Below are 20,289 nucleotides of genomic sequence, written 5' to 3' on the forward strand. Positions count from 1 at the left end.
CTTCTCTGAGTTTGTGTGTGTGTGTGTGTGTGTTCCAATATCTTTTCTGGACTTTTTTGTTACTAGTACTGTTACACTTCACAGTAGAATCCTCTTTACACATTTGTCTTAGTGCAGTATACCATTACCAGTTGTCTCTAATGACTGGAAGACCTATTGCAAATTGCTAAGTTTTTAGGGGTGGGGAATTGAAAAGAAAGGGCATGAACCAATGTAAGTCACAGAATATCCTTTGTTCATTTATTTTGACACCTCTAGCTTTAATTATTTAGAGTAAAATGTCAGAATGTGGTAGTAAATGTACTTATTACTGTAAAGTATATTTTGTAGAAGTAATGAAGCCTTAATTATATGAGAGCTTTGTTACAACACTTGGCTATTTGCTGGGACTCTTGTTTTAGTGTGTGGATTAGCATGGGTCTATTCTAGAACCTATCAATTTCTTGAGTCCTACAGAGCGCTACTCAGGTTTTCCAATCCTTGCCCTTTTTGAAGGTTGATACTTAAATGTAGTGAGGTAAACATCTGATGACACAGCATGCGTTGGAACAAATGTTTATTTCAGCTCTTCAGAAATGAGTGGTTGAAACAATAGAATTTATCATGTGGATGTGTTTGTGTCTGTTTATATTACCCAATTTGTGTCTGGCCTAAAACTAGGTAGTGGGAAAGGAAAGAGTAATAAGGGCAAAATTCATAGGTACCAACACTGTGGAGACCATATTATTCTTTAAAATGTAGGCATTGCAGCAAAATTGAGTATTTTTATAGCTTAAAAAAGAATTGAAGATGGCCTATGCCATTTATAACTCTGCAGTAGCACATTATGGATAAGATTTTTTTCCAGTTATCTCCCAATTTTGGGGATACAGTTTTACACCCACAAATGTTTTCACCTGCAATTAATTGCAAGTAAAAATGGTTGCATTTTCAGGGGTGCTAGAACTATGGTGGTGCTGGGAGTGTGGCAGGAACCCCCTGGCTTGAAGTGACTTACAGGCTTGTTCAGTGGCTTTCAGCACCGCCACTATAATAATTGTTCCAGTGCTGCTGAAAATTTTCCTGGATCTCTGTATCTGATCTCCTGAATCAGGTAGCTGGGCATGTACATGCAGTCATTTGTTCTGGCTGTTGTCCACACCCATGTAGAACATAACATTTTAGATTGCCTTGTGTGTTTCTGTCCTTTTAACAGTATATTAGAGCCAAGTCTTTTGCAGGTGGGCTGCGGGACTTGTCATTGCAACTGACACCAACTATCTCTGAAATGGGTGGCTCAAACCACCCTCCTTTAGTTATCAAATGGTTGGGGGAGGACTTCTTCTGATTCAGCTATCCTGCAAAGCTCTTAAAGACTAGGGGGAAAGTGGATGGTTCTCCCCTTTTTAAATAAGGTTGAAATCAACCGCTGTGCTTGCTACTCGTATTTAAGACTAGCAAACTCTGTGGTGAGCATGCTACAGTGGAGGGGGGGGGGAATTTCCTATGACCAGTATTACCCATATTAACATCCAATAAAATGTCAGAAAGCAAGCACAAATTATTGCAGTAAAACAACGGAACTTTTATGAACTAAAAGTGATTTAATAGGGTTGCTGTTGTAGAGGCAAAATTTGGGCAGGAAGATTGAGCTGCCTTGTAACTGATGACTTTGAAACTTTTGGTGTGTTTCATGGTGTGGGATTATGACCCTTTATAAGGGGACCTGTGCTGTACTGAATTCTGAATTCCAGGTTCAGCTGGAAAGGCAAAACTCTTTCAAATATTTAGTTTTAAAATTTATTTGTAATTGTTAAATCTGCATTATATGTAGGGTTTTGTTAATGAAATGAGACCCAACATTGTTTCAGCAAAAGCTTTGCAAATCACAACCTATTAGTTAAATAGAGATGGAAGGGTAGTGTTAACTAGATATATTTCCCTTTGTCCTGTTAATCGAATTTTAACAGCATTCCAGAATCAGCACAATTATGGGCACTATTCTTATTATAAATCAATGGGTTAGAGATGGGGAAGACTTACTGGATCATCCAGTCCATAAGACTGCCAGTGCTAAAAGGTGTGTCAGATATTAAACTGATAACAGACCCAGTCTGGGCACTAGCCTGTTGAAATTTTTTTTTTTGTACATCAAAGCATCACTTCGTAAAGAAATCCTAATGTTTGTACTTGAATGCAAAATTTTGCTTGTCTTGGCATCTTCAGAATATTTTTATTACACGTTCTATGTCTATTAATTTTGCTATAATCTGAGGAAACTTCAGGGAAAATTTAATTATCACTGTACTAAACAAACAGTTCAGGAATTTAAGTACAGTGTGCAAAGTAAAGACAGTGCAAATAGTATTCTCTGACACTTTCTATTATAAGACCCTGTTTTCAATTTCAGTCAGAAAAATGAGTCCCTATGTTTCTCAAACTGGACACTCTTTTGACAATTCTGGCCTTAATTACTGTTGCCTTGTGTGTAAAATGGGAAGGATAATACCACAGAGATGTTGTGAAGATAAATTCATGAATGCTTGTAAAGCACTAAGATACAACAATGATAACACCATAGAAAAGTCCATGAGGAAATAAATCTGTATTCAGTGCAGGGTTTGGATGGCGTGCAGTAAATAATGCATGTGGCCATGCGTTAAATGGCGAGGATAAAAAAATATTAAATTGGTAACCATTCAGTGAGCACCAAACATTCTGTGTGCAGAATAAGGCAACGTTCCTGTGGATAAAATACTATAAGATTGTGTAATTAAAACAGGAAATGCCAGCATTTTGATAAAACTTCTGAATTCTTGACTTTGCAGCCTTAATATTCTTTTAAATTAGGGTTTTGTTGTTGTTGATGTAATGTAATATAATATATACACTTGCATACAGATGAATTAAGTTTTGCTCCAGTTGCGTTTCTTTAAATGACCTGTTGATCTGGACTGCTTAGGGAAGTTTAAAATCATATATACTGTCTATTATTGACAGTCAAGTATTTTTTCATAGTATGTATTGTAAGTACTTACAATGAACTGGATGTAACAGCAGTATCATTTCACAGAAGTGTTGTGTTCTATCGTTGTTTTAATTAAAACCATTCTGCTCATGGAAAGTTCGTTCTCTGGTGTTTAACGTATTCGTAATGCATCTGTTTGGGGTCTCTTGCTAGAGATATCTTTTATTAAAACCCACTCATCTAAGTTTAATTATAAACTTTCTACATGTAAATCTTTATTAAGTTGCCAGGATGCACTCTGAAACCAAAGTTCATGACAGAAAACAGGAAGATTTTTGGGTTTATATGTTTCTCCCAATTAGGTCAATATAATTTCAGAAGCATTTCAGTGACAGTGCAACAATGGCCTTTACTGTTGGTACTTTAAGCATTACTTTATGTAATCCTTCAGTCTCCTCCATAGTTGCAGAACAAGAAGCAGGCACTATTGAATTTACAGATATAATTTAGAAATAATAAAGGTAGCGAAAACTTTTATAGTGGTGCTTTTTTTGGCAGCTAAACATCTATTCTTAAAAAGGAGTCACTGATTGGGGGGGAGGGATAGCTCAGTGGTTTGAGCATTGGCCTTCTAAAGCCAGGGTTGTGAGTTCAATCCTTGAGGGGGCCATTTAGGGATCTGGGGCAAAGATTGAGGATTGGTCCTGCTTTGAGCAGGGGGTTGGACAAGATGATCTCATGAGGTCCCTTCCAACCCTGATATTCTATGATTCTATGTTATAAAATGGAAAAAGAACCAAATACTGTAGTTTGTATTGGGCCTTGTCTACATTGGAGTTACCAGCTACTGGTATAGCTGTCTCACTGTAATTGCATGGATGCAAACCCTTGGGTAGACACAGTGCAGTGGTATGACTTACTCTGGGTAATACCCCAGAGTAGACTGACTTAGACTATATATCCCCTAATTGTTTGCAAAAGTTCTCTTCCAGATGCAGATATATTATTAGCACTGTGTGTTCTTTTAAGAATATTTCACCCTCACAATTATTGTAGCAAACTACATTAAGTATTCTGCAGTTTAATGTTCTGATTTATATAAATAACCAATTAAGAAGCAACATTTAGAAGTAATTGCCAACTAATGTTGTAGATCTATAAATCTGGCACTTTTACACAGTGCATTTTAATCCATAGATCTCAAAGTGCTTCACAAAGGAGGGTAAATATCCTTAACAGCATTGTAGAAATGGAAAAGGGGAGGCACAAAGGTCCAGACTGCCATTCTTACTCTTGCTGAGTAGTTCTATTGAAGTCAGTGGGATTACTAGTACTTTACTCCACAAGTGGCAGAATCTGGCCCTGAGTGACTTGTCTTAGGTCACATCGGAAGTCTGTGGCAAAGCTGAGAATAGAATCTAGGTCACTGCACTTCAACCACAAGACTATCTTCCTCTAAAATATGTCAGCAGTGGAAGAATTGATGATGTGTGTATAAATCATATGGGCTTAAAACCTTTTTTCCGGTTTAGCTTAGTATTTTCTCATGATATTAAAAATTGTGTGCGTGCATGTACACAAAACAATAGCTAATAGTGAAGGACCAGATCCTGGCTCCGTGGACATGTCTGTACAGAGCTTACTCAGGGCTGGTGTAAATTCACAGTCTAGCTCATTATTTTGTCTTTAGTTTTTCTGTAAATCTCAGTGTTTGTAAAATTTAGAATAACTTTATCTGAAGACTTTTGATCCGCTGATCACCACAGGTTATCTGTGGCACATGTAAAGGGTGGTTTGACAGGAACTATTTCAAGCTATGATCTGCTGATGAGGAATCAAATAGGATTAGTCTTTGGATAATACCTTTTGCAGAAGGCAGGGCGGAGTTTAATAGTACAGGGTGTTAACATTTCAGAAAGGTCAAGATAAGTGAGAATCTATAAATCTTAGGATAAATAAGTGATGAGTTTCTTCCCTGCATTTCAGGCAAACTGTTATTACTGTTTTTAATTTTGTTTTTTCTGTTAAGAGAATTGAATAATCATTAAAGTGTTTTGTGCTAGACAGTTGCCAAATGATTTTCAGGTCAGATATGAGACCTGCAAGTGCTTTTTCTATTGTTGTTAAAATTGTGCTGATTTATTTTAGTTACATAATGTTTTTTGAATGTAGTAGTTTTACCAGCTCTCTTCATAAGTATTCTCATTGTAAAAGAAAAATACTAGGGCAAATTCAACCATGGCTGAAGTGGGCACAACTCCTGCTGAATTCAAAGGGAATTTTACTTCCTTATGACAAAGGTGAATTAAGTTCTTTGACTTGGGTTTTCAGACTTCAGCCAGTTCATTTTCAGGTTCAGTAACAAATACTGTGCAAATTCATCCAGAACAGGGCTAGATTTATGACTTCAGAAGCCACTGCAAGGAGTGTGAAGGGATACTGCACAAGTGGTAGTGATCTCAGCTATTTTCTCTTTGGGGTACATGCAGAAACATTAATAACTACACTATTGTAACAGGGTGCATTCATTGTGTATTTCCTCCAGTGCTGGTCACTGATGGCTGGCTGGTGTTGAGAACAGGAAGAGGCATAGCCTTGGGTACTCAGCAGTGCCAGATACCCTGCTGCTTTAAGAGTGTCTAGCACTGCTGGGACTCTGGTTCTTGTGCTGTAGGTGTGCAAGCACTAGCATTCTGGTTATCTGAGTGGGAGCGGGCAGCAAGTTTCATTACAGCCTCTCCATCTTGCTGTTCATCTGTGCAGGGAAAGCCAATCTGGTTGACAACGTTCACTGATTTCTCACTAGAAAATCCAGGAGTCTGATAACCAAATGAGAATTTTTAATATACAGAGAGAACAGAGTCTCTTGATGTGCTCTATAGCTGCTCACCTGTAAAGGGACTGGTAGTTTTGTTGTACTTGGTGGCTTCTGCAGCTTGCATTCTGTTGGGTAAATTTTCATTTTTTATCTGAGGTAGGTGGGTAGGAAAGAATTAAAAAACAAAAATAAACTTCCTACTAGTTAGCCATCTTTACTGTACTGTTTTTTAAATACATGCTCACTAATCAGATGACATTAGTGTTTATGATAATACATGTTACAATGTAGTTTCCATTTGTGGAAGGTATTTAAAAGAAAATGAAATTTTGAACCTTTACTTTCACATGTGCATGAGAACTATTTTATTCACATTCTGGTTGATCTTTAACACCTGGTCAAAATATAACGTAAACACTGTGGGCCTGATCCTTCAAACATACTAGTGTAGGACTGGGAGAAGACCTGATTTTAATGTTCTGAGAAATGTACCAATGTGGGTATTTGCAGGATTGGGCTCTATGTCGCTGTTGTCGTGGTGTGAAAATATAGTATGGGTGGGATACTCAGATAGATATAAGGATTTCATAAAAGACATTGAATAAGCTGGAAAAATCAAGGGAATGTTTAATGTGATGCCCCTATCCTGCAAGCATTATGCACATGTGTAATTTTAAACATGTGAATAGTCCAACTGAAGTCAGTGGGACTTCTTGTGCTTAAAATGTAAGCACATGCATAAGTGTTTGTAGGATCAATGCACATGTAGTGTTGGGGCATGAAATTATTTTAGGTAATGAGGTATCTTGGATAACTGTGGACTGTATAAATCATTGTTACCTCTCCTAATGGGCCACTTTTTAAATTTTGGAGTAAGTGGAGAGAGAAACCTAGAAGTGACCAGAAAAGAAAATACAGTAATAGAATTTTGGGGGAGAGAAAAAAAAATATTTTTTTAAAATTTCAGTTGTGATTTGAAGTTTAAATTCCTCATCTGGGGAAAAAATAATTATAAGGAAAATAAATCATGAACATGAAGTGCTGATCAGAGTTAATAGTTTGAATAATCTGTAAATTATTTTTTTTAAATGTGAACTAAAGATTTTTTCCCCTCTGTATTTGCCAATTCACAGTTAACTATGCCTTCACATTTGGAAGTTTGAGATATTCAGTAACTAAATTTGATGTGAAATCTTGGTGGCCTTCATAATGTAATTTATTCATGCTAGTGTGGATGGCATATGTTGCCTGTGTGGTAACTTTTTATCATATCTGCACAGAACTGCTAGTGTTTCAAATTGTGTTATACAAACTGAGATATAGGGACAAATTCTGATTTTACTTGCATCGGTGTAAATCAGTGAACTCAGTGGAGTTACATTGGTGTAGGCGAGATGGGAATCATTTTCAGGGTCTTTAATTTATTCCTGTGGGGTCTTTTTTTTTTTCAGACTTAATGTAATCTCTGTACTCAGACAACAGCAGGCTGTTATTTTTGTAGTCTTTCTCAAGGAACTAACAGATGCCAAGCCTCCTGACTAGGGCAGGAGTCTCCTACCCTTGGGGAGTTACTGCTACCCACTAACCCTTCCAATTCTGAGCTGGAGAAAGTATGTTCAAAAGGCTGCTGATGAGTGCTCCCTGAGTTTTCGTTTAAAAAAATAAAACACAACTGGCAGTGAGTGTTGTCTGAGGTTTCTTTGGATTTGCGCATTAGGGTCTTTATCTTTCCACTAGAAGATATTTCACTAAAGTCCCTATCCTGGCCTTATTCAGCTCCACAGTGTAGAGAGCTGGCTGGGTCCCAGGTGTATAGAGCCCTACTTGGACCTATAGAGGTCTCATGAGGATCAGTAGAAGAGTGCCCGCACAGGGCATGATCCTGCAAAGTGCTGAGCACTCTGGCCCTGATCCAGTAAAGCTCTTTAGCACTTACTTAAATTTAAGTTTGAGCAGTCCCGTTGCATTCAGAGAGATGTTTTACATTCTTGAACTTAAGCACATGCTTAAGTTCCTTGTAGGATTGGAACCTGTGATGAGATCCCCGGAGTGCAGCCTGGGACTGTGGGACTGCTGTGCCCCCTGAACTCTCTCCAGCCTGGGCCGTCTCTCACAATGCCTTGCTAATGACCAGCAGCAAACCCCTCCAGGTGCTGTTATCACTCAGCACAACCGCATGTAGATGCTCCACGCCCAGCTAGATTACATGAATGCTCTCAGAGCCACTCATGAATCACACAGAGAGGCACCAGAGCCAAATCCCTCCCAGCACTGTACCTCCAGAATATGCCATCTTGGATGGCTCAAGAGGGACAATGCAGATATATTAATTGGTTCGCCACTTCATCAATTGAAAGTGAACATATACGAGCCTTTGAAAAACCAGAGGAGATTTGCCACACACTTCAAACAAACTCACTGGTAAAGACAAACAAAAAAACAAATTTATTGACTACAAAAGATAGATTTTAAGTGATAGGCAAAAAAGTCAGAGTTAGTTACCAAAAGAAATAAAATAAAAGCATGTAGTCTAAACTCTCAGCCCTATTAGACTGGGCAACAACTAGACTAAGCAGTTTTTATCACACTACTGGATATTGCAGTTCATAGTACACATGGGTCAGTCCCCTCAGTTGGAGTCTTCAGAATGTCCTTGTTGCTTGCAGTGTAGATGAGTGAAGGAGAAAGGCCCAGTATGGGCCCCCTGTGTTTGGTTTTATACCCTCAGTCCATGTGCTTGGAAAACACAAGTCCAGGCATGTCTGAGTGCATTGCTGAGTCTCCAGGTCAGGGTGAGTAATTCCCCTGGTGTGGCCTCATGCAGGTGAGTCATTGCATTGTAGCTCCCTGGCTGGACAATGGTGGTTGATGGGTTGTTTGACACCCCACCCAGGAGTTGGTTACTTTCCTTGCTGTTGTCTCTGGGGAGCTAATATCTGGCTGAATCCCCATACAATACAATATGTTTTAGTGACAACCATACAACATAATTCTCATAACTTCATATGTGTTAATGATACACATATATGGATAGAGAAATTTACTTTCAGCAGATCGTAACCTTTCCCCTGATACCTTACAAGTCATGCTTCACAATCATAAAGAAATGAGGAATATGGGGGTTACAGGGTGCTCCCCCCAAGGTACAGAATGTCACAGAACCAATGTTGCCAAACCCTGCCAATTCCCCACCCCCCCTTCCCACTCCCGGACATCTGTCATACATAGTATCAGTCATGGTGATTGTGATGCTGGGAATGACCTTAGGGGAAGCGGTGCCCCTCGATATTTGTTGTGAAGTGAGGATTAGTCCAGATGAGTGATAGTTGCATAGAGTTAATTACAGCATGGCCTAGTGTTAGAGCTGGCCAAAAATTTTCCTGTGAAGCAGAGCTTCACCAGACAATGCTGGTTTGCCAAACCCGAAATGTTTCACAAGAACAGTGTGGGTTTAATGAACTTTAGTCCAATCACAGGCAAGTTTATGCTGGAAAGCTGCCTAGTGAGCTCAGGGTCTCTTGCAGCTTCCAGGGTCTGTGGCTTTGGGGCAGCTCCATGGTGCAGAGCTCCAGGACAAGGGATCCAACATTCACAGCTCTGAGACTCTGCCTTGGAGCTGGGAGCCTGAAAGCCCTGGGAACCCCAGGTCCAACCAATGCTTGGCTTCTGACTCAGCAGCTGGGAGCCTGGAAATCCTGAGAGCCCCACCTCTCACTTTTGGTTTCTTATTTTTTTTTCCCTTTGAATTTCTTTTTGGCTGAAACTTGCAGTTTTCATTCTGAAATGTAACAAAAACTTTTTTGGAGCTTCCACTGGCATGGAATTGAGGGGGATGTGTGTGTGTTTGTGTGTCACTCTCTCTTGAAGTCATCCCATTTGCAATGCACTTGATCCACATCCTTCCAAAGAGCAGGGTGAAGAGCCCCTATGCCTCACTTCTGTACCAAGCCTGGCTGGCTTCTTGATTAGCCCAGTGCAGACTTGCTTACAAGGCCACTTATGGTCCTTTGACCCTGTAAACTTTAGGATTTAGCTGTAGACGAGGGACTAGGATTTGCTTTTTTTTCCTTCAATTCAGGGTGCAGTGTTTGTTCTTGAACTTGAAAGTCTAGGTCCTAAAGTTAACCCGAAAACATTGGGAAGAGTCCATGAATGCAAGTGTCTTACATTGCCTGCATTACTTTGCCTGTGTAAAAGCTCAATTTGATATCTTTACAGGTTTTGTAATGCAGCTAAATATAAAAATGAATTAAGCTAAACAGATATAACACTGTATCTTCCACAGCTGTTAGTAAATATCTGATTAACTATAATTACATGAGTTTATCATGATAGAAACTGTTTGAGTAATTTCAATAAACTCCAAATTAAAAGTTTTAGTGCATATCCACTATCCACTATTTTCAGATTTATCTTTGACTTCTTATCAAGAACCATACTTGTATTATGTATTGTAATAATGCTGCTTTTTATAAGGCTGGAAATGTAATGGAATTTCAGAACTAAACTTCTAATATCTGATAACTTTAATGAAAGGCACCAAATGATGCCAATAACATAAATGATGACAATAACATGCTGCAGAAGAACCTTATCAGTCTGCTCGCCCTGTCCCAGAAGGGAAACTTTGACATATGAAATGTGGAACTAATGACCGGTTACAAATGTAGGAATTCAGGAAATATTAATGCAAAAGCCAATCTTATAGGACAAATACCCATAGTATAAACTCGAACATTCAATTTCACATCAAAATTCAGTTCTTAGTTCTAATGCCATTTTTAAAGTATATCATCTACATACAGTATGCAGAGATGAACTGGCAACCCAGATCTTGTGTCTCAATGCCCTTGACTTTTTGGAAATTGGGATTCATATCCAGAGCTGAACTTTGCAGCTTGAATCTGTCACCATTCATGGTTTGTTTAACTATAAAATACCAGATATCATGGTGATGGGCATGTTAAAGATAAATAGATTGAAGAGAGAAAAAAGTGTTGCATAAATCTCTCGCATGGCATATTGTGGTGAAAGCTTTAAAATTCAAGGCAGAGACACTAGCAAATTGCTTTTTAGGAACTCACTGAGGGCTTTGGTAATGGCCACCATTTTGACTGACACCTAGAATTGAACCAGGGGCCTCCAGAGCTAAAAGTACACATCTCTACAAGTACCATCTCTAAAGTACCCATGTAACTGACTCTGCACCACAGAAGAGGATGTGTAATGTACACTGAGTAGCACTGAATCTGAGACTGATTGCTTTGCTTTATTACTATGTATTTTTAGCAAACTAATTTGCTTTTTCTTTCAAATCTAGGACTAGAGAAGACGACGAGACTGAATTATGTTTCTGAGGGATCTCTGGGTTTCTGCTCATTGGGCATGGGGCATGAGGAATATCTTGCTTTTACTTGTGCTCTCAATGTTACAAACAACTGATTTGGAAGCCAGGAAAGATCATCAATTTGTCTGGAAAACAGGTAGGAATAAACATATTGTTATTTATTTACTTTCTAATTCCTGTGATTTAAGAAGTCTGCTACCTATTCCTACTCTGATTTAGCACTATAAGAAATTCCCAAAGAAAAATGTCCTAATAGTGTTTTCATGTAGTTTCATTTATTTGTGTGTATATATGTGTGTCTGTGTGTATACATATATTTTCCCCTCTCCTTTAGTTTAATCCATCTTCTTGTTCACTGAAATGCTGTACCCTGCAGTGACACTTGGTATAGTCTGGGTTTTCACAATGCTATCACTTGAACAGAGGCAGCTAATAGGAGAGTTTTGGAGGGCATAGCCTGGGCTCTGTCCTGGGAGGCAGTGGTGCGTAGTGAGTGGTGCTTTTGCTTCATCTGTGGGTTCTCTCTGGACAGGCTGCATAGCTAAAGAGAGAGACTTGGAATAAAGAGCATCTTGCTGGGTGAATTTGAGAACCACAAACAGAGGCAGCTAATAGAGTTTCAGAGATTGTTGAGAGCAGGAGTGTGAAAAGCTTTGCTTCCAGGTTCAGCTCCTACATGCAGTTTCAAAATGGCCAGCGATGGAACTGTGGATGTCCTGCAATGGATGTGCCTTGTTTCCTTTCCTGCCTGAAGCCAGAAGGGACTTACTACGCATGAAGTGAAAGCTCGTGCTGGAGAAGCTTCTTGGATTGGACAGGCAAATAGAGACATTATTGAGAACCAGAGAAGTTGAGGAGTTCCTAGACAGCCCAGTGCAGAAAACATGAAGTACACCAGGTTCAAGGAGGAAAGAAGCTGGCCACCAAGGAGTTGGGGAGACAGGAAGTCAGAAAGGAGGTCTGGCCATTCAAAACTATCAGAGGCAAGAGGTCAGATCTGCATTTTTCACAGCTGGAGACAGAGGAGGATGGGTGGACTGTGGTTTCTAGAGATAAGAGAACCAGGAGGAATTCCATACAGCTAAAAGCTTCAAGTCCGTGGTCTCCAACCTTTTTATGCACAAGATCACTTTTTGAATTTAAGATCAACCCAGGATCTACCCCGCCCCTTCCCCGAGGCCTCGCCACACTCCCTCCATTCCCCCCTCCCTCCATTGTTCGCTCTCCCCCACCCTTACTCACTTTCACTGGGCTGGGCAGGGGGTTGGGGTTTGGGAGGGGGTACAGGGTCTGGGCTGGGGCCAAGGGATTCGGGGTGTGGGAGGGGGCTCTGGGCTGAGCCTGGGGCAGGAGGTTGGTGTGTAGGAGTGAGGGGTACAAGCTCTGGGAGGCACTTTGGGTGCAGGGGTCAGATGGTCACACTGCACCTAATCTCATAGAATCCACTGGACATTTCATGAATGTTACTTTTTATTAGTGTCATTTGTGGTTTATAGATCCAAAATCCTTCAGGAATTGCACAAATTAGCATAACATTCTCAACTGTGGGGTGTGCATTGGCTGAGCCTCAGGCATGGGGTTGGGGTGCAGGAGTGAGGAGTGCAAGCTCTGGGAGGGAGTTTGGGTGCAGGAGGGGGCTCCGAGCTGGTGCAGGAGGGGGTGACGGGTGTGGGTTCTGGGAGGGAGTTTTGGTGCAGGAGGGGACGCCAGGCTGGGACAGGGGGTTGGGATGTGTGTGTGGGGGTGCAAGGTGGAGGATCTGGCTGGGAGGCTCTTACTGCAGGCAGCTCCCGGCCAACGGTGCAGTGGGGCTCAGGCAGGCTGCCTGCCTGCCGTGGCCCCACGCCACTCCTGGAAGCAGCTGGGCTGCTGGCACGTCTCTGCAGCCCCTGGGAGAAAGGGGGGCAGTGGGTCTCTGTGCGCTGCCCGCTTCTGCAAGCATCGCCCCCACAGCTCCCATTGGCCGTCCCTCCCTCCCATTGGAGGGGCAGTGCTGGGGGCGGGGGCAGCGTGCAAAGCCACTGCCCTCACCCAGGGGCCGCAGAGATGTGCCAGCTGCTAACTGCTTCCGGGAGCGGCCACAGCAGGGGCCATAGCAGGTAGGAAGCCTGCCTGATCCCTGCTGTGCCGCCAGACTTTTAATGGCCCAGAGATCAAGATTGACTGGCAGAGGCTCCAGGATTGCCACTGCTTCAGGTTGATACTAGGTCCTCAGTGTTTAAACTGTGGAAGATACCTCTTAAGAACCAGGGGGTCTAAGGGAAAGGAAAGATGTATGAGACATGCCTGTGGATGGTAGCTAAGCCCAACCTCAAAGAATCAGTTTTGCCCATAAAGAGTTTCCTCAAACTGTCCAAGAAAGTCTGTCCATCCTTGCTGGAGGTTCAACACTCAGAAGAATCAAAACAACATTCTGCAAAGGATAAGCAGACAACAGGATGGTGTGCTGTCTTCTCAGAACCAAGACACAAGACATCGCTCACACGATATTGGAGGAATTTCTGAAGTTAATGGGCAAGGATCCATTTATGGGCATTAATGACACTGCATCACAGGATATATCACGGATAAAAGATGACTTCAGAGAACTCAGAAGCATGCTGAAGGACAATGTCCAAGCAATCTTCTCTGCTATCTTCCTGTCTCGAGAGCAAAGGGAGACAGAAGGCAGAAGATTATTAAAATGAACCACTGGTTAGGTAAGCGGTATAGGATTTGGTTTTGTGGAACATTGTTCCAGTCTATTCTATGGGAAGAGGGAACTCAGTAGAAACGGAACCAATCACCTCAAGAACAAGCTGGCTTGAGTAGTAAGGAGGGTATTAAACTAAAATAACACAATGGGAGGGTAAAAAGAGGAAAGATATGAGAACTCATTTAGTGCAGAATCAAGAAGTTGAGAACAAAATTAACCAGGGAACCAAAGGATGTGAAGAGAAGAGATTCTTTAATTTCCTGTACACCAATGCTAGGAGCCTCAGTAGCAAACAAGAGGATTTGGCATTGTTCATTTGTGAGTATAAATTCAATCTAGTTGATATTACTGAAACATGGTGGGATGATTCACACATTTGGAACGTTAAAATAAATGTTATAACCTGTCTAGGAAGGACTCAGTGGACAAAAAGGGAGGAAGAGTGGCACTCTGAAAAATGGCATTACCTGTTTCTGAGTCACTGATGATTTGGGAAAATATTTACCTTGAATGTTATGGATGAACCTTCTAACAGATAAAACACAAAATGGGGTATTAGTTGTGTCTGCTACAGACCACCAAATCACAGTAGGAAACAGGATGACTGGTTTTTTATACCCCTAACTATAATGCATAGATGGGGGGACGGGCAGCGGAAGCTGTGTGATAATGGGGGACTTCAATTTCAATTACATATACAGGAGGTCTTGTATTGCCAGTAGTAAAACATCCTTAGAATTTCTAAATATTGTAGATGACCATTTCCAAACTAAAAAGCTGATTGCAACCGACACAGGGGGATTCCACCTAGTATAGACAAGTAATGTGTAATCAGGTATTATTTAGAGTTTCCAATTTAACATTCCGTGGTTTGGCAGGGTTTATTTGCCTCTAGATCGGCCACAGCATCACAGTTAATTTGGGATTGAGGACCCCCAGGTATGCAAGACAGACACCTACACTTAGGCAAGACCTATTGAATCTGCAATAGTTTTATTAGCACAGTCAGCAATATCACAAACACTATGACGTAGCAAAGCAGACAGAGATAATACAAGCATCCAGAATTTGCCTACTCATACCATCCTTTCCAGGGAACCTTGTAGTAGAAAGATGACCCAGGAGTGGTCCTTCACTTGGTAGGCTCCAGGTCCATGGGCCAAGTGCCACCCTATATTAGAGGTTATGCTAATACTAACTAAGGCTAATGCATATTCAGTATGTGCATCAGCTCTTTTTCCTTATCTGTTTTTCCTTACCCTGCTAACGTTGGGGTGCCCTTTACCCATCAGTGAATAGGCCTTTTACTTCAAGTTTATTAGTATTAATCAGTTAGTTGTCATGGTATTCTCATGGTTCGACAAATGCTGCTGTGGTTAACTTAAAATATCTAAAGCTGATATACAGTGTCATTTTGTGGTTACCAGTCAGCAGTTTAGCAACACTTGTCTGTTACAGCTCTCTATCTTGCGATGTAGGGTCATTTACTGGTTAGTTACTTATGTCAAGTCTTTAAGCCTTGGGCCTTAGGTAGTTTGCCTAAGCTATTGTTTTACAGTTTTGGGACCTGTAGACTTTTGCATTACTGAATTAATCCATACCTGTACCTTGTTTAGCATATGCCTGTATATCAATAGCAAGAGGGACTGATTAGAGAAATAAAAATTAATGGTAGCTTAGGTGCAAGTGATCATGACTAATCACATTTATATTGTGTAAACGGAATAAAGTCCAGACCAGTTTTTATATATATATAAAAGCCCTGTCAAAGCACTGTGTGTGTGTGTGTGTGTGTATACACATACACACTTAGTGCTTTGACAGGGCTTATTTCACAAAGCTGAAAACAATTGAGTCAAATCAGCTGGGAGAAGAATTTAATCAGAAGAATGTGAATAATTGGGAATTGTTTAAGGACTTAATAGATGCCCAAAAAGGCACAATCTAGCAATTGAGGAAGGAGGCTGTATTGGTTTTAAAATATGACCTGGTTTAGAAGGGAAATGAAGGCAGCTACAAAAAATAAAACTGTAAATAACAAATGGAGAAAGTGAGAAGTTGATAGTAGTGACTATAAATACGAAGCTAGGTATCGTAGAAAATTGATAAGGAAAGCAGAGAGACTCAAGGAGAAATCTATGACCAGCATAATTAAAGACAATAAGAAGGAGCTTTTAAGTATTTTAGGAACAAAAAAGAATTGTGACAAAAAAGATAATATTGGTCCATTACTAGGTTGAAATGGTGTAGAATTATCAATACTAATGCAGAAAAGGCAGAAGTGTTCAACAAATATCTCTGTATTTGGGGGACAAATAGGTGTAGTCTCCTCATAGGGTAAAATTACTCTTTCCATTCCAGTAGTATCTCAGGAAGATGTGAATCACACCTATTGATTTTCACTAAATTGTGTGATGCTGGAGAATTTCCAGAAGAGTGGAAAAAAGCTAATGTGCCAATATTTAAAAAGTGTAAATGGGATGACCTGGGTAACTGTAGGCCTGTCAGCCTGACATCAAGCCTGGACAAGATAATGGAGAGGTTGATACAGGACTCGATTTAACAAAGAATTAAAGGAGGGTAATATAATTAGTTATGTCACAGTTCTGAGCAATTTCATCTGTATTCCACCTTTGTGGTCCAGCAAGGGCGCCACTCTTAGGCTTTCAGCTTCCCAGCAGTCACCTTTATTGGGCGGAGACATGTCTCTCTTCCCTCCTGACCAGGGTATTTCCAGGCTGCACAGTTTCTGCCTGGACTGAATTCCCCAGCAAGTCAGATTGTCTAAGCAGGCCTGCTTTGCCTTCTTCTCAGAGCCTGTGAACAGTGTAATTGCCCACAGTTAAATTACCACTTAGGTCTTTCTAAATAAGCATGTGCATTCTTAAGGTAAAAGCAAGATAGAAAACACATTAAAAGTAATAAAAGAATGTACATGCATGCTAAAAGGTTGCCAGAGATCACCCCAGTGCCAATAAGGTCTCTGGCAGGTGAACAGTTCTTCAAACCCCACACAGGTTTTTCTGTGGTTACAAGTTCATAACACCTTTTGCTCAGAATATGTAAGCCCATGAACTGGAGCCCTGCCTTGGACAGAAAGTCCTATCCATTTTATGGCTCAGAAATCAGGCCCTGAGTCAGTTTAAACTCAGGTTATTTATCCAAAAGCCCTTTCTTTGTCTGTTGGTCTCTAGAGAATCCAATTTGAACCAGTATATGCAAGTATCTCCAGGTGGTGGTACATCTTTGGAGGTGTTACCACATGAGTGAATCTCCCTAATCCCACCACCCTGTTTTTTGTTCCTGGAGGGCTGTGATCCCCCTCCATAGGGTGACCAGAGAGCAAGTGTGAAAAATCCATATGGGGGTGGGGAGTAATAGGCGCCTATATAAGACAAAGTCCCAAATATCGGGACTGTCCCTATAAAATGGGGACATCTGGTCATCCTCCCCTACCCCCATGGAATTACAAACAATCCCTGGCCCTCAATTATATGTCGACTTAATTCAATAAAGTTTAGCTTAATTCAATAAGATTTGTTCAGGAAATTGCCACATTTGTCACACTTGATTGGCACTAATTATATTACTTTCCTTTATTTTTTTTGTTAATCAATGCGGGTTTATGGAAAATAGATCTTGTCAAACTAATTTGATATGAGATTACACATTTGGTTGATAAAAGTAATAGTGTTGCTATTGCATACTTAGACTTCTGTTAGGCATTTGATTTGGTACTGCATGACATTTTGATTAAAAAAACTATAACAAAATGAAATTAACATGGCACACATTAAATGAATTAAAAGTTGGCTAACTGATAGGTCTCAGTGTAATTGTAAACTGGAAATCACGGTGTGCATTTCTAGAGGAGTCCCACAGGAATCTGTTCTTGGCTGTATGCTTTTTAACATTTTTATCAATGACATGGAAAAAACCTGAAATAATCACAGATAAAGTTTTGCAGATGACACAAATTGGGGGAGTGGTAAATTATGAAGAGTGGACAGGTCACTGATTCAGAGTGAATTGAAACGTTTGGTATGTTGGGTGCAAGCAAGCAATATGTGTTTTAAAACGGCTAAATGTACATGTATACATCTAGGAAAAAATATGTAGGCCATACTTATCTGATTGAGGAAGTCTGTCCTGGGAAGTAGTCTCTGCCCTATAGTGATAGATCAGGGGTCGGCAACCTTTCAGAAGTGGTGTGCCGAGTCTTCATTTATTCACTCTAATTTAAGGTTTCGTGTGCCAGTAATACATTTTAACATTTTTAGAAGGTCTCTTTCTATAAATCTATAATATATAACTAAATTATTGTTGTATGTAAAGTAAATAAGGTTTTTAAAATGTTTAAGAAGCTTCATTTAAAATGCAGAGCCCCCCGGACTGGTGGCCAGGACCCAGGCAGCGTGAGTGCCACTGAAAATCAGCTCGCGTGCCTCCAGTTGCCTACCCCTGTGATAGATTGAGCTACTTGAGTATATTTAGCTTAACAAAGAGAAAGTTAAGGGTTGACTTGATTAGTCTATAAGAACCTACAAGGGGAATAAATATTTAATAGTGGGTTTTTCAATCTAGCAGAGAAAGGTATAACATCATCCAATGGCTGAATCTTGATGCTAAACAAATTCAGACTGGAAATAAGATGTAAATTTTTAACAGTGAGAGTAGTTACCCATTGGAACAATTTAGCCAGGTTTGTGGTGGATTTTTCATCACTGAGAATTTTAAAATCAAGATTCTCTGGGGGAAGTTCTATGGCTTGCGTTATACAAGAGGTCTGACCTAGATGATCACGATGGTCTCTTCTGGCCCTGGAATCTGTGAAGGGTCATAATTTCATTGGATACAGATGATTGTCACCTTTGCTGCTTTCTGTGAAATATTTCATCCTTTTGTTATTCACGATTGCCTATCGAGGGTCTTGTTGACCTCTTTCAGCTAACTTGTGCCATAAGTGTCTACTCAGACTATATAGAGCCAAAGTTCAAATGTCTTTCCATCTAGTTCACAATTCTACGGAATTTTAGTGAGTCAAAACAATGTTTTTTATAGAAAAGAAACTTCATGCTTCAGGGTTTAAACCAATCCCTAACAACTAAACATTAGGATGAGACATGCTTTGTGGAGGGGCAGGGTGGTGGTGGAGAATATCGCACATCTACCTATTGCAGGGTTTATTGCATCTTCTCTGGAAGCTTCTGGTGCTGGCCACTGCTAGAGAGAGGATATTGCACTCAGTGGACAACAGGTCTGATCCAGTATCCTATGTTTCTTCATAATGTGTTTCTCCGAGAGATTCACAAAATCTCAGAAGTGTTACATTTGAAAAACAAAACAAAAATCCTCTGGTTCCTGTGTAATGTTGTACAAATGGTTTTTGAATTAGCTTTGTGTGATGGGGTTTGCAAATCCCAGCCCGGGGCTGAGGCAGGGGAAAGGCTTGGAGCAGTACAGGGTCAGGTAAGCTCCGCACCTCAGGCACTGCTGAGCTTGATCCTGAGGAATGCAGCAATATAAAGAAAGGTCCAGCAGCCCAGGGAAAAGGAGAGAAGCCATTTCCCTGGAGGAGCACTGCCCTGTCACAATAGGAGAAGCTCTGACTGAGGCGGTCTGGCTGTGAGTCTTCCTCCTCTCCTTTGATACATCACCCAACAGGTAGGGAGAATCCTGAGTGCGGGCAGCAGAAGGTCCTCTTGTATCAGCTCTAAGACTCTGGGGTTTGAAGAAAGGGACTATAATTAAACAGCTGCCGTGCTTCAAAGTGAGGACCTCGTAGAATAACTGGGTGTAGAGGACAGCCTTGGACTGAGTAATAGCTAATTCAGATTAAACTAAATGGAAGGATAAACACAAACAGGTCTGCAAGTAGCGTACTTGATTTCAAAAGGGAAAACTTTAAAAAATTAAGGCGAATAGTTAGGGAAGAAGACTGGTTTGAAAAACTCAAGGGTCTGAATGTAGGGAGGCTTGGAATTACTTTGGCAAAATTGCAAGAAACAATCTAAACGCTGTATCCCCAAGCAAGACAGAAAAATTCATTCATGCAGACCAAACTGGATGAACAAGAACCTCAGACAGGTTATTGGAGAAAGCAGAAAGCCTACAAGGAATGAAAGAAGGGATGGATCAGCAAGGAAAGCTATCTCTTGGAGGTGAGAAAGTGTAGGGGAAAAAGTGAGAACCGCCAAAAACCATGCAGAGTTGGACCTTGCAAAGGAAATTGAAGAACTTTTACTTTGTTTTAGCCATATAAATAAAAACAAAAAAGGAAAGAAGAGGACCATTAAGCACTGAGGATAGGGTGGAGATTAAAGATAAGCTAGGCATGGCCCAACACCTAAAGAAATACTTTGCCTCAGTTTTTAATAAGGGTAACAAGGAGGTTAGGGTTAGTGCAGTGTTGCTAATGGGAATGAGGATATGGAAGTAGAAATTACCACATCTGAAATGGAAGTCAAATATAAACAATTTAA

At 40.6% G+C, this 20,289-nt stretch overlaps 1 protein-coding gene across 2 annotated transcripts in view; it reads left to right on the plus strand.

Moving 5' to 3' along the window:
* The window catches only part of THSD7B (thrombospondin type 1 domain containing 7B), a 517,186-nt gene that overhangs the window by 78,327 nt on the left and 418,570 nt on the right, over positions 1-20,289 (plus strand). For both annotated transcript variants that reach the window (XM_073305365.1, XM_073305366.1), the window contains exon 2: positions 11,086-11,248. In XM_073305365.1, coding sequence (XP_073161466.1) covers positions 11,113-11,248 — 136 coding nt within the window. In that variant the 5' untranslated portion in view covers positions 11,086-11,112. The remainder of the gene's footprint in view (positions 1-11,085; positions 11,249-20,289) is intronic.

Source organism: Lepidochelys kempii, chromosome 11 (assembly GCF_965140265.1).
Source record: "Lepidochelys kempii isolate rLepKem1 chromosome 11, rLepKem1.hap2, whole genome shotgun sequence".
In the NCBI taxonomy this organism is placed as follows: Eukaryota; Metazoa; Chordata; order Testudines; family Cheloniidae; genus Lepidochelys; species Lepidochelys kempii.